Source organism: Oryzias latipes, chromosome 4 (assembly GCF_002234675.1).
Source record: "Oryzias latipes chromosome 4, ASM223467v1".
Taxonomy (NCBI): Eukaryota; Metazoa; Chordata; class Actinopteri; order Beloniformes; family Adrianichthyidae; genus Oryzias; species Oryzias latipes.
This window is the reverse complement of record NC_019862.2, coordinates 6737033-6751434: the sequence shown is the minus strand read 5'-3', so window position 1 is coordinate 6751434 and position 14402 is coordinate 6737033. Positions and strand designations below refer to the sequence as shown.

Sequence of the window (14402 nt, the reverse complement as noted above, 5' to 3'; positions counted from 1 at the left end):
AGTGTTTTAGATGCAGATGTCCGCCGGGATTTCGGCCGATCAAAAATCCAAATAAAAATGAAAATCTTCACTATAAATTCATTATTATTATAGTTCACAGATTATTATAGCAGCATGCACATAAAAAAAATGTGCATAAACATTTTCTCTCTGTGGGTTCACTAAGCCATCAACGATCTTGATGTTACATGTGTACAACCTGCGTGCCCTGTACAGGTTAGCCCGTATCCACTGGTTAAGGCAGCTGGGACTACTTTAAGAAGAGCGGGCACAGACCGCTCACAGATTCATTAAGCTCATGGGCAAAGCAGAGCAAAAAGAGAAGCACCATCTGTGGATGTCAAGCTGCCTGTATGGTCTGGACATAAACAAGAAGAGTGTAGCAGTGTTCATTGCACATGGCACAGCTAATCCAGGGATGCTGTGGACAGATTTATTGACTCTAACGGCAAAACCGATTGTGTCAGCCAGCATGCAGCATTTTTGCTGCTATAGAGTTTAGCTCTGAGGATTGTGAGGGCTTGGCGGACGCTGCACCGCTGGAGTATGGTTTACCAAGTCTGGAAAGAAGCAATTGACTGAAAAGGCTGAAGAACAAAAACCAAAAACTCTGAAAGCAAAGCAAGCTATTAACTTCTTTAAATCTGTCTCGGTCACAGTCAGGGTGTCTTGTTGTGTCACTCCAGACTCCTTCGTGCTCCTCTGCTGCTCCTGCAGTCTTCACAGCGGGCTGCAAATGCCAGCTCTGCTCTGTTTTTCCTTTAATGCTTCAGGAATGGAAAGAATGCAGCGAGCCTCTGTGGGAGGGAGTTTCAGGTAAATGTAAACGACAGCATCAATCAAGTCCTTCACTTTTGGTTCTACTTTAAGTTTTTAATCTGATATCCATAATCATGTTCATGTACAATAAAAATAGTGGTCTCAAAACAAAAACAACATGTAAACACTGGCTTCTTATTTCTAATACAACATAAAATTAAATGCAGTTTAATTAGTCACAGCTTAAAACTCAGAACACTGGCACTACAGTTGAAAACGTGCTAAAAAAATCAGTTTTTAAATACGATTCATCTAGAAAAAATTAAAAAGGCTCTGAGAATTCTTTTTGGCGTATTATTAGATCAGTAAGAGGCTTAAAATGTTGTGCGGACACGTGCTTCATTGTGCACTATTGCTCAATAATCTTTCTGCAAAAACAAAACAAATCAAAACAAAAAAACAAATCCTTAAACTGGCTACTGTAGTGAAATGAAAGGAAGACAACACTAAAATAATAAAAATCATTCCTTCTGTTGTGACTTTTCTTCTTTTGAAGCAGCAGAGTCCACCACCGCAGTGTCCTCGCTGGTTTCCAGGAAGCGGCTGCAGGCAGAAAAAGTGCAATAAAAGCCAGAGGAGAGCCCGGCAATGTCTGTGGAGATGTATGGCAGGACCCCAGGAGTCGCCTGGTTGTAGTAGGTGAGCTGAAACAAAGACGAAGCGCGTGAGGAAGCAGCCCTGAGTTTGGCGCCGGCCTCAAAGAAACACGCAGAGCTGATGTGGCGAGTGTGCGTGACGCACGCTTCATGCCAACCTTGGTGACGGAGTTGGACTCCTCCCTGATTGTGAAGCCGGCACACTGCACCTCGCCCCTGGTGTAGTCCTCGGTCGGGGGGTGGGTGGGTAACGTGACTGAACGCAGAGCGATCAGATATGGGTCCCTGATAAGGACAAGAGAGGAAGGCTTTCTGAGAGTCATTGAAATGCTAAAACTCCTCTCAAAAAAACAAGTTAAATGACAGTAAATGCAGAGTATGACACTCTTTAATCCAAATGTATTTTACTATATAATATGTAAACTGCTAAAAGTGAAACTTCTAAAACCTAGATGTTTCAAGTTTACAGAACAAACACATTTTAAGAGCTAGATTTTTTTTAAAGTAAAAGAAGAGCTGCTAAAAAAGTCAACATGTCATTTTACAATACCTGGAATCACAAGGTTTCCTTCTAGATGCCAGCAAGATAAAGTCCTTCCCTTTGCCCCCTTTACTGACGGAGGGTGTAACGACCCGATAAAGAGTATCTTCTTCATCTGCCTGGATGATCACCTCACACTGCCTGCAGCAGGTTATCAACCACAAAGCGCCATCAGTATCAGTACACAAGGATTTGCATCATTCAGTCAGAATTTTTCTGGAATACAGAAAGTAAATAAAGGATGAAATGTACGGAGACGGGGTTCTGACATGGGTAAAATCAATTTTAAAAAATCATTCCCACAAAATAGTATTTTGTTCCCAAGAAATAATTAATTTGTGGGAAGAAATATGATTTCGTAGGAACAAAATTTTTTATTTTTTTTTACCCATCTCAGATCCCGGGCTCCATAGAATTGGGAAGAAAGTACATTTATTTTCAACTCAAAGCTACAGATGTTTTTTGGGCTACAATTTTCCTGATCAAAACTGAGACAAAATACAAAAGAGTAGAGAAAAGTTAATCCCAGACTGAATTCAGACCTCCACATTAGAAAAAGAAGACTATGGGACTGGATAAGTCTGTTGGTCTGGACCCAGTCCGCTTAATTTGGTCCAGATCGAGTCCTGAACCTTGCGTTTGGTCTGTATTCAGACTGCCTTCAAGCTGCCTTTCCTGTTTCGTACCAAAGCTTTTAAACAAAACCATGTGACTAATGATTTCTTCAGTCATTGGCCAGAAATTATGCGGGCAGGGCAAAGCAACGAGAGAAAGAATAACAGAAGTCCTGTGGTTTGCAGTCCTTGTTGATCCTGTTGTTTTTCACTGATTTATGACATATAGATTGTTGAGAAAACTGTATGAAAATCAATGTTGGTTTTCAAGTTTGTAGATTTTGAACGGTGTTAGCGCAGCGAGCTCTCAAAAGTGGCGTTTCCCTGTTGCTCGCATATTTTTTACCGGAATTTTGTGAAAATTTATCATGAATCGTTGGCTCAACTTGAATGAAACAACATGAAATACGATATGAACATATAAGGAATGTTGTTAACATAGAACCTCCGTTGCCAGGGAAATCCAAAAATGTACTTTTAATGGTTCTTATAAAACTTACATGAACATGTTCCCCACCCCCAGGCGACCAAAAAATGAAATCATTTCTACGGAGATAAAACCAATAGAAAGAAGCCATTTTGAAAAAAGTGGTTGAAAAAAAACCCAAATTTGTCATGTGAAGCTCAGACCAGGGTGACAGGGGCAGAAGGGGAGGGTGAGGGGCGTGTGGCAGCCGCTCGGCAAACGTGGGGGCTCTGAAGGCGGGGGCATGTGGCGCCTATACAGTGCCCAGTGCAGGTTTAATCATGGCAGCACCCACAGGACAAAAAATATATGTGCAGTTTGGCTCCTGTATTCCTGTTCAGAACTGATCTTCGCTTTTTTTTCTACACACTGCATGGACCTGCAGAGGTTCATGCTTCTGAAAGGAGTTCAGAGACTTTTTCACTCATTTCATTTTGGAGAAAAGTTTGTCGGTTAATCTGTGCTGTCCGTCATGTTGGATTTTCTTGTTCTTTTTATAGGATTGTGAAATAAAAAGAAAGTCCTTCCTGCCAGTGCCCTCACAGACGGCTGTAATGCTGTGAGTGTGCGTGTTACTGACTCATAATGGCGGTCCCACTCTTTTCTCCTCGTCAGGTCTGACAGAAGGTGGAACGACTGCTCTGCTGGAACGCTGACGTACATCTCCACTTTGAAGCACAGCATGTGGTTCTCCTCCAGCGTGTACAGCCTGACCTGCGAATGCAGCACCGGTTTCTATAAATAACCTTCACTTCAGGTGCAGACGTGTGTCAGGTGTGACTCCTCTGAAAGGCTTAGCTAAGAAGGTAGGCTGCCAATAATCCCTTTTATTGTTCTCAGCAAAAGAGGAAACATCTTTATCTACTTTATCTACGAAAACTAAGCAGCGAGTTCACGAGTCGTTTCCTTCCTCATTACAAAATAACCAACCTTATTCTTCTCTGAGGTTAACACCCAGTTGTTTCTGGTGTCCATGAGTTTTAGTGCCGACACATTGTTGTAACTCAGGTACATCTGAAAAACAAAGAGTCTCCTGAATGCACAGCTGTAGGTGCGGCTTTTCCTTCTGTCGGCTTCAATCCTACCTGGTTACTGGGATCCCAGGGCACGGACAAGGACACCTGAGGTTGTTTACAGGAGATAATGTATTTTCTGTAATGAAAGACAGCAGGTCAACCGGAGACACAACCTGACAAACTTTCACTCAAACACTAATTTATTATTTAAAAATCAATAAAAATAAAGATGTTTATGTCAGAAGTCAGAACTCTGTCTCCCCCTCTGGTCACCAACAGACATCTCCAGAGTACATCTCCCAGCAACCCCAGCGTGCACTTCCTGGATGCTGCACACCTGACTCTCATTCACTCAATCAACCACAGCATACTACACCGTCTACTCTACTGAAGCACTGCACTGAGCCACACTAAGTGCAATGTATTGTTTGTGCCACTCTGCCTTCATTACCGAGCGATAGATGTGGACCTGATCTTCTGTCTCCTGACCCTGTTTCTGGTTCTGTTTGCCTGCCGCCTGTACCGAGTCTTGCCTGGATCCTGACTACCCTGTCTCTCCTCTGATGATCCTATGCCTGTTATTAATAAACCTGCTGCATTTGGATCCAGCCGTCTGCCTGTTCTTGTGACAGTCTAACAGTTAAGCAGTCAACTTAAGGTTTATTCTCTTTCACTGTACATGTTCTGCAGGTTTGTGCGTTGGTCATGGGCCGAAGCGCCGAGCCCAACGCTCAAATTGCGACGCAGGATCCCTGGACACGCCTGACGCAGGAATCGCTTTCGGTGTGAACGCAGCTTACAGTCTGGATCAAAATGTGTTAAACTGAGATTTACAGCTCGTCATGACAGCAGGACAAATCTTTAAGCTACTGTCACAAAATGCCACAGTGCGGCGACCTAAATGCCAGTTTTTCAGCAAATTTGGCAGGTGGCCCAGTGGTGGCTGCGCGGTGGCATTTGTAATCGGCTGGCGGGAGTCGTATTCTTATACGCACTTGGGTGGCCGCTGAGGTTTTTGGAAAAAGTTCAAATTCAACAGCGACTGGACATTTTTTTGGCATTCGTCACCCACCGCCCTGGCACATTTGGAGATAGTGCAGTCGTAGTCTGGTGGCAGAAAGGTTGCCTAAATTTACATGTGTCTGTGCATGTAAATTGGGGTTGCTGACACACCACTGTCAGCAACCACCCCCCCACCACACACACACACACACACACCAAATGTGCGCAGCACGTGCTGCGACTGAGGACTTTTTCGCTTTTTTAGGGGAGGAACTTACGTAAATTGGGTGTGCACAACTCGTGTGATATTTGCATCTGAAATAAGAAGGGTAAGCTTGTTTGATGGATTTGTAACAAAATTTTCTTGTGCGCTGAGAATGTGCGAGCAGTGTGCGATTGTGCAAGAACGCACAATTGCGTGACGCATGTCACCCGATTTTGTAATGACGTTATCGCCGCCTGATTGACTGCCGCCAGACTGCCACCGTCTGCATTTGATCTCCAGAAAAAACGAGCAGCTAATTTTGAAGATTTTGCCGATGGCGCGGTGGGAGTTGTATGTGCTATTAAAGTCACTCAGTCTTTCTGAGTGACTTGTAAATTCAAATTTAATCCAACTTCTTTTAAAAATCAGGTTCCTCTGTGACATGAACATTAATCTTAGCAATCATCCTTCTTTGGCCTCTGTGAAGTCCAGTAATGACTGTCCTGCATGTTTGCAAACCTGCCCAGACACTTGTCTTTTATGGCATTCCCAGGTTTTCTGCAGGACTCGAGTTTAACCTGTGTAAACATGCAGGACAGTAGAACCACAGATGGAAAACATTGGACTAGAGGATCATTCAGGCTGAACCCCTCTGACTTGAAAAATGTCCCACAAACTAAGGTAAAGCTAGGTTAAGTTATGATTGTTGACAACAAAACCTGAGTTTTCAACAGGAAATGCCAACCTATCAAGACGGATCTTCTTTCTGGCTATAGCCTCTACATAACGTCTTTTTCCATCCTGAAAAACATAGGAAAACCTGCCATTATCGTTCAACAACATACCTGATATGGAATATCCAGAATGCAGAACTTTAGAGGCAGAAGTATAACGGCGCACTTACCACAGGCTCAGGTCGTATCCGCGGCAGCGTGCAAGGTTTTCTTTCATTGTCAAGCACCTCGAATGTCATGAAGGCACTGTTTATATGTCGCAGAGGTTCTCTGCCCTGGTAGGCCTCAGCGCAGACTCCAACCTCCATGCTACAACACAGCCCAAATGGAAGGTTTTGAAGTCCATTATCATTAGGATGAGCCGGACATTGATGAGCGGGAGCCTGACCTGTGCTTGAAGGAATTGTTAACGATGGCTTTCAGAACCAGTCGGTCCCCGATGTGGGAGGGGCCCCGAAAATGGAACATGTCGATAGTCCTCAGAGTCGGGTGGGCCTTACACAAACGGCTAGATTCAACAATATAAAAAATAAGCATGGATGCTTTGTTGTAGCTAAAAAATTGGATTTCAAACTCAATCAAACGTTCCATCCACCCATGTTCCTCCACTTATCCGGGACTGGGTCGCGGGGGCAGCAGTCTTAGCAGAAATGCCCAGACTTTCCTCTCCTGGGGGGACCCCGAGGCGTTCCCAGGGCAGCCAAGAGACATAGTCTCTCCAGCATGTCCTGGGTCTTCCCCGGGGCCTCCCCCTATTGGGACATGCCCAGAACACCTCTCCAGGGAGGCATCCAGGAGGCATCCAGACTAGATGCCTGAGCCACCACAACTGTCTCCTTTTGATGTGGAGGAGAAGCGGTTCTACTCCGAGTTCTCCGTGGGTGACCGAGCTTCTCACCCTATCTCTAAGGGAGCACCCAGCCCCCCTACGGAGGAAGCTCATTTCAGCCACTTGTATTCAGGACCTCGTTCTTTCGGTCATGACCCAGAGCTCATGACCATAGGTAAGTATTGGAAAGAAGATTGACCGGTAAATTGGGAGCTTTGCTTTTTGGCTCAGCTCTCTCTTCACCACAACGGACCGATACAGCGACCGCATAACTACGGACATCGCTCCATCCTGACTGTCAATCTCATGCTCTGGTCTTCCCTCACTCTTGATCAAGACCCCCAGATATTTAAACTCCTCCACCAGGGGCTGGGACACTCCACCCACCGAGAGATGGCAAACTACCTTTTTCCGGTCGAGAACCATGGCCTCAGATTTAGCAGCGCTGACCCTCATCCCAGCCGCTTCACGCTCGGCCGCAAACCGCCCCAATGCACGCTGGAGGTCCTGGCTCGATGAAGCCAACAGGACAGACCCCCTCTGGCCCCTGGCTGCACCTAGAAATTCTGTCCATAAAAACTATGAACAGAACTGGTGATAAAGGGCAGCCCTGCCAGAGTCCAAAATCCACCAGGAATAAGTCTGATTTACTGCCGGCTATGGGAACCAAGCTCTTACTCCGGTCATACAGAGACCGGACAGCCCTCAATAAGGCTCCTCGGACCCCATACTCCCAGAGCACCCTCCACAGGATACCACGGGGGACAAGGTGGAATGCCTTCTCCAAATCCACGAAACACATATGGACTGGATGAGCGAACTCCCACGAACCCTCCAGCACCCTAAAGAGGGTGTAGAGTTGGTCCACTGTTCAATTTGACCAAATACAGCATCAAAATTCTTTAATAGATAGAAATACATCTATATGTGAAGGGCAGAAGTGAGTGGAGCTGTAAAATCTGAAAAGGGGGATTACCAAACCAGAATTGGTCTGTTGTTTTAGAAGGACAAAGATCTGTCAGTGTATCATATCAAAAACAATCTTTGAGAACGCGAGCTCTACAAAATCTGTCACATTGAATGTGGGGGCCAGCAGGCTCCACCTACTTTTATTGAGGCATCTGATTGGCCAGTATATAACTTGAATACGTTGAACTACAGAAAAAATATAATGAAAAACATGTGGATTATCAAGCAGATATTAAAAAACGGTATCAGAGCAAGAATGGTTATTCTGTCCAATAGAATTATGGAGAAACAGCTGTTTATTTCTCTATAGAAGTCTATGGAAGTTTGGCTTCTTTGAGCCAGCGGCTACTTCCTGTTTGGAATGCCAGAGGGGAGGAGTCACTCAGTCCAGTTCTTATATGCAGGCAATGGTCTAAAATAAAGCCCACGGAAAAGTCTGGCAAAAAAAGAGCAGCAAAAATAGGTTAAAAAATGATAAAGTTGCTGCTTTATAATGACAAAAGTTATTTCCAAGCCACCATCCAAAGAACATGTGGAAAAAACCTGAGGTGTGAAGCTTATGTGAGAAAATCTGCCTGTTTAAACTGCTGAGCTCTGAGAAATGGCTTGATCTCCTTTCAGATTATGTGCTGTACTTTAGACTGCATTCCTGTCAAACCTGAAAATATGTGAGCTCAAATCGATATGCAGAGTCTATAAACGTTATGTCCATCACTGGAATTTTCATGACTCTTGATTTTAAACTAGCTTAACATTTTTCAACAAATGCAAGCACTAAGTGGATACCTTGCTGCAATTGTAGCCACATTCTCCATCCAGGCCATAATCTGACCACCGAAAGTGCTGACTTGGTGGTTGGCGTGAGGAGGAAGGACCAGCTCCACACTCTCCACCCGTGTCCGTTCGGCTGGCACCGCCCCCTCATACTCCTGACATTCTCCTGATGAAACAAGGAGCTTTTAATCAGTCTGAGTTGAGAGGGCCGTATGTTCAAAAACGCCTTGTGTCTGTACCCAGCTGAGCTGTGCTGCTGCTCAGTAGGTCTGTCATAATCTCAGCGTGGATGAGCCTCATCCGCCGCCTCTCCGCAGCCAGGCTGTACTCAATCTGCTCCATGTGTGTGCGTGGAATCACCTGCTTGAGTTGTACCTGTGTGTATCCATAAAAACAAACAATATAAAAATCAGATAAATTAACCCAGCTCCACCCAAACTCTCCCATGTTTTTTTTCTAATAACTTTACCTTCCCAGTTTCAGTTCGCCTGGCAACAAAGGTGGCAAAGGCGTGGCAAACTTTCCACTGCCTGCCTGTGTAAAGGTCCTCACATGTGACCGATATGCCCACCTGACCAGAAACAACCACAGAATTCAAAACATACTTTTCTGAAAGGCAATTAACTTGTTCTGACAAAGGTACAGTAATTCCACCAACCTCCATGCTGGATGTAAAAGCTCTGTTGACCTTTGCTTTGATATTGACAACTTTTCCCACCCTTTAGGAGATAAACACAGGACACTCTTTACTGTCAACATGGAGCTGTGACTGCACTTTACACAGAAAAACCCCTTTCGAATGTGAGACACAATGTTCAACCACCAGCAGAAAGGTGCAAACCTTTAAAACCTATAAACGAAAAAAGAACCCAGACAATGTTGTCTGAAAAGGTTATATTTACTCGTTTTTCAAAAGTCATAAACCTTTTTTTCTTTAAAGAGAAAACTACATTTTAACTCCACATTAGCATTTTACATGTAACAAAAGCCTCTCCTACTCTATAAGTCACTTAGCTGAGGTTGAGCCCACAGCAAAACACTTTTCTGGTTGACATCTTACCCAATGGTGAGCTCAAAATGAATGTCATCCACCGATGCAGTGATGCAGGAACAACCTGCTTGTCTCTCAGCTGAAACGCAAATATGAAGGCCGTGTCACACAGCAACTACATACATTTTGCTCATTTTTTACTTATGACATTTTGGTCTTTTGTGATGCATGATATCATCATAAGTGTTTCTTGCGTTCGTCATTCGACGAAGCGCCCAGATGACTGTCGATGGCTTCAGCCGACGGGTCTTTACGTGAATTCGGTTTTGAGCTGTTCAAAATTTTTGGTTTGTTGAGAATAACACAGTTTACATGTATTTTATGTAGTTTATGCACAATTATTGCGTAAATCTTACGCAATTGTGTGCGATTTTTGCGAGATGGATACGCAAATTTGTGGCTTTTCACGACCGTTTCACGTACGTCAAACGGACTTTTCACGCATGTACCTTTTCTATCGCGTGTACGGCGCTCATATCACGTTCAAATTATGTGATTGACACAAATCACTCATAAATTGCGTATAAACAGCTCACTAATCAAGCACGGTTCACGTTCTACGTTACATTTACATGTTCTTTGCATGGTTTATTTGTACTTCTTCCGTGGTTTTAAAGGGATTTATTTGCGAAACAGCTGTGAAAATTTCACATAAAAGCCACAACTTTTTTCAGTTGTTTCATGTGTATTCATGTTTGACCAATTTTTTATCTGTGCAATATGCACAAAATGTACATAGTGGCGGTGGGACACGGCATTCAGACAACAGGACACAAAAAACTATGAAGACAAAGAGGATCTACCACTACTAAGTTTGGTTAAGATGTTCGGTCAATCCGGTTAGTTAATTTACAAAGTGAAACTCCTACATATTATAGAATCATTACACATTGATTATAATAATTACCGTAATTTCCGGACTACAAGCCGCTACTTTTTTCCTGCGCTTACGGCCTTGCGGCTTATTCAGTGACGCGGCTAATTTATGGATTTAATTGGCGGCCGCCATGTACGTACTTTCGAACTCAGTGAATAGTTTGAATTCTCTATCTAACACCAAGCACGAGGCATTTTTATTCAACACACCTCTAAGCAGCCAAACAGCATGGACTTGACTTCAGGTCTTAGACACTTCAGTCATGGTTCAACAAAACGAAACACGCATGCCCGGCCGCATCCCAGAATCCTTTGGGGCCATTAGACCCAACGTGCACGTGATCGCCGCTACATTATGATGAAGCTTTCAAGTTAAAAGCAATCGTTAAAAGCAGCGTAAAAAAGTCCACCGTCACCAACGGGTTTGGAAAAGCCGGTTTGCTGCGTGACGGAGAGAACAGCGCACGGAGTGAATTTACACTCCATTTACGGTTTCTAAGGAAACCGTAAAAGCGGAATTTTGCTTTGAAAAACTCACAGCCTCCGTGTGAGCTGGAGACATCTTCTCCTGCTGATTGAGCTGCGGGGCCGATGGCAGTCTGATGGCTCCCACACGTAACAACGCACCCGCCCCTCATACACAAAACGTTCAGTATTAAGTCCGATTGCTTTGCACAGAAACGATTTGCTCCATCCACCGGCGCAACGGGGACGAAGTGCTGCTCCTTGAAGCTGCCCTGGCCAGAGGTGTCGGGGTAGATAGGAAGGGGAGACAAGGAGCGCGCGGGGCGGGAGCGGAGCGCAGAGGCGTCCGCGGAGTGCAGAGGCTTCTGAATTCTGACGCACGCGCCGCACTGAGGCGCGCGTATCGCGCTGAGGCGCGCGCTTTTCAGTCGCCGCTGCTTTATTTTACCGTTGTGTTTTCTAACCAGTCCTGTTACTCCCATAACGCTGCTGCGACACAAGCGGAAGGAGAGCTTTTCCCGTTCACCCTCCATGCACTGCTGCTACTTGCTAATTCTTAAACACGTACAACAGAATGGCGAGCCGGGCGTTGGCCCCGCCTTTAGCCCCTAAGACTCATGGGAAATGTGGAATCGCGGATGTAAATTTCCTCATTATAACTGAGGGATGTAATGTTGATTATATGGTTACTGTTTGTAATTTTATGTTAGATACCTAGATTGTCAACAAGTAAAAAAAAAAAATGAAATAAAAACACCATAACTGAGGGACTTGTGAAGAGAATATAGGTCCATGCTGTTTGACAGATGTCGATACACTCAAGTACGTGACCCATAGGCAAAACTGGCACCACCCACAATGTGCTAATAAATCGCACTCACTCTGGGATGCTGGGCGTGATCTGTCAGGATGACAATATCGGCTAACACATGCGCGGCTTGTACTCTGACGCGACTTGAGTATGTAAAAAAGCAGTTAAACACGTGAATATGGGTGGGTGCGGCTTGTAATCGGGTGCGCTTTGTAGTCCGGAATTTACGGTAACTATTGCTTAATTACTGTTATTTTGTTGGTTATATATGTATAGAAAAAACAAAATTCTGTTTCTCGGAATGCTAGAATATTGAAAAAAATAACGGTGATGTCACCATTTTATCAGCTGATTAATTGGCTAAAGTAGTTTTCCATGAATTGCTCTCCATAAGCTACATGTTCAAGAGACGATTGTTGAATTGTTGACATTATGGATGTCCAGAAGACAGTCATCCACAGCCTTCACAAGGAGGATGAGAGCTCTGCAGAGCCACAGACTGATGGTCTCCATGTCACAGAGCATTGATGCAGTCATTCGTGCAAAAGGAGGCAAAACAAAGAAATGAAAAACGTTTTGGAAACCTAATGTTTGTGCTAAAAACATCTTTTTTAATGGATCTGATGTGATCTTCTTATTTTCTGAGAACTATAGTTTATGATCTAAAGGCCATAATCATCAAAAATTACAAGAAACAAAAGCTTGAGATATTTCAATCTATTTATAATAATTAAATATAACATAGGAGTTTCACTTTTTATGATGACTGACAATAAGTTTTGCCGTTATTCTCCTTTATTTAAATGAGTGTGTGAATATAGTATGTGGTCTATAGGTTCCTGTGGAATGAACAGTGATTGTCTCCTACCAGATAAACAGGCAGTGGAGTCCATCCACTTCAGCAACTGGCCCACACTCAGCTCTCCACAGTGGTTGGCATGGCAGGGCATCACAATCTGACTCATCTGCACCTCTGAGGGGTTTCGGTACGCTTCCCCGTCTGCATGGATGAGCTGAGCGTCCGTCATGGCGTCTCCATCTTTCTGTCCTGAAGTCATAACTCACTGCTACACAGAAATACAAAGGGGTCAACTGAATTTTAAGAAAAAATGAACCCATTTGTGTGCAAATTACTTAGCTTTTGATGAATACTAAAGGAATGCTTCATTAAATGAGTTTTTTTTACTTTCAGCTCTGAAAGCTGCCTTCTTGAGCTTTAACCTCAGTAAAATCAATTTATCTCATCAGTACGCAGCATTTTTTTTACCTTAAAGGCCCGCTTGCCGACTCCTCTCTTAAACAAACTTTTCAAACGTTTATGTCTTTCTCAAAGTTCGTCATTTATAAAAGAAGGCGGTGACTATTAAGTACATGAGCTATTTCCAGAGCTGCAGACTGAGGTTCAGGACATTCCTGCACCGCTTTGGGGCTTCAACTCCAGCGAAACGCACGAGCCCCCCCCCCCCCCCCCCCCCCCCCCCCCCCGTTACGAATGACAGGGGCAGAAGGGGCTTTTACTCTCAAACGTCCTACCACACGGGTCTTTTCAGCAGGTAAACACCGGTAAACATTAGGCTGACACAAGACAGACAGGCTTACTGGTGTGGATCAACACGCCGTCCTCTGTCAACGCCAAGGCGCGCGCGGCCGCTTCCACGCTAAAACCCGGCGGAGCGCGAGCGCTCTGCGCCCCGGACCATGGCTTCTCTAAACGCACGGACGCCCCCTCCAAAACTATTCACCGAGCAACAACAACAACAACCGCTTTATTGCAGAAGTTTCTCCACTGGAGGGAGAAAGTGCACGAGATCCGCGGCATCATGTGGGGTTTTTAAGGTGGACTGAGTGAGTTCCTATGAGAGGAGCTGAGGACGCCACTCGGGAAAATGGACAATCTTAATTCAATTATAACCTGTGTTTTGGTTGTATTTGTGACGTAGTAAACCATAATCACAAAAAGCATTTAAAAAAGTTTTTTTTCAATCACTTTCCTCTGGGTTGGGTGATTTTAAAGATGGATTTTTATTCATTTATTTTTTATTATTATCTAAAAGCCTTAAGCATCTTAAGTTTTATCCTTTCTTATTCCCTAGAGGTTTTATTTTATTCTCTTAACCATCAAAGTATTAATGATTTAGGTTAAATGTAGTACTATCTATTAGCAATCATGTTATTTTGTTTTTTTCTCACGCCAATAATCAATTATATATTTTCAAAGCATGCGCCGTGGTCTTTTCATTATGATTTAGATGTTTTTAGCCAAAATCGAAAATGATGCACAGAAAACTGTTGGCACGGAGTAAGCCTGCCCTTATTTCCCATCATCACCTTGTTAACTTTCTGTCCCCTCACAACCCCAAACCTGACATTATCGCTACAACAAAAACGGCGAGCAATATTGGAGCTATCCAGCTGTACAGTTTTAAGTCAGATGCCAGCTCGGACGAGAAAAACAAAGACGTGTACGGGTATGGATCTAGTCGTCTACAAGTGGATGCAATGGAGTGGAGCAGAGAGCTTATTGCACGCTGACTGTAGGCTATACGTCACTGCAACACTATTTTTTAGACTGGATTTTTTCATCTGCCCCTGATTCCCAATGATTTGAATAATTAAATACTCAGAAATGCAATG

The 14402-nt window shown here is 44.0% G+C and overlaps 1 protein-coding gene across 4 annotated transcripts; it reads right to left on the bottom strand.

The window, feature by feature from the left end:
* Positions 1 to 852: 852 nt before the first annotated feature.
* Positions 853 to 13570, bottom strand: acot11 (acyl-CoA thioesterase 11). Of its 4 annotated transcripts, none has more exons than XM_011473302.3 (16): positions 13368 to 13570; positions 12637 to 12835; positions 9626 to 9695; positions 9224 to 9284; positions 9035 to 9136; positions 8805 to 8940; positions 8578 to 8731; positions 6382 to 6501; positions 6164 to 6302; positions 6005 to 6060; positions 4122 to 4188; positions 3967 to 4050; positions 3617 to 3750; positions 1966 to 2097; positions 1574 to 1700; positions 853 to 1463 (listed from the first exon to the last, which is right to left on the bottom strand). In XM_011473302.3, the coding sequence occupies exons 2-16, from the start codon at positions 12824 to 12826 to the stop codon at positions 1281 to 1283; spliced, it is 1755 nt and encodes a 584-aa protein (XP_011471604.1). In that variant the 5' UTR covers positions 12827 to 12835; positions 13368 to 13570; the 3' UTR covers positions 853 to 1280. The 4 variants fall into 4 exon arrangements, with proteins under 4 accessions (XP_011471604.1, XP_011471608.1, XP_020557140.1 ...); XM_011473306.3 differs by having other exon boundaries at positions 12637 to 12832; XM_020701481.2 differs by lacking the exon at positions 13368 to 13570 and adding an exon at positions 13036 to 13149.
* Between the last annotated feature and the right edge of the window lie 832 nt (positions 13571 to 14402).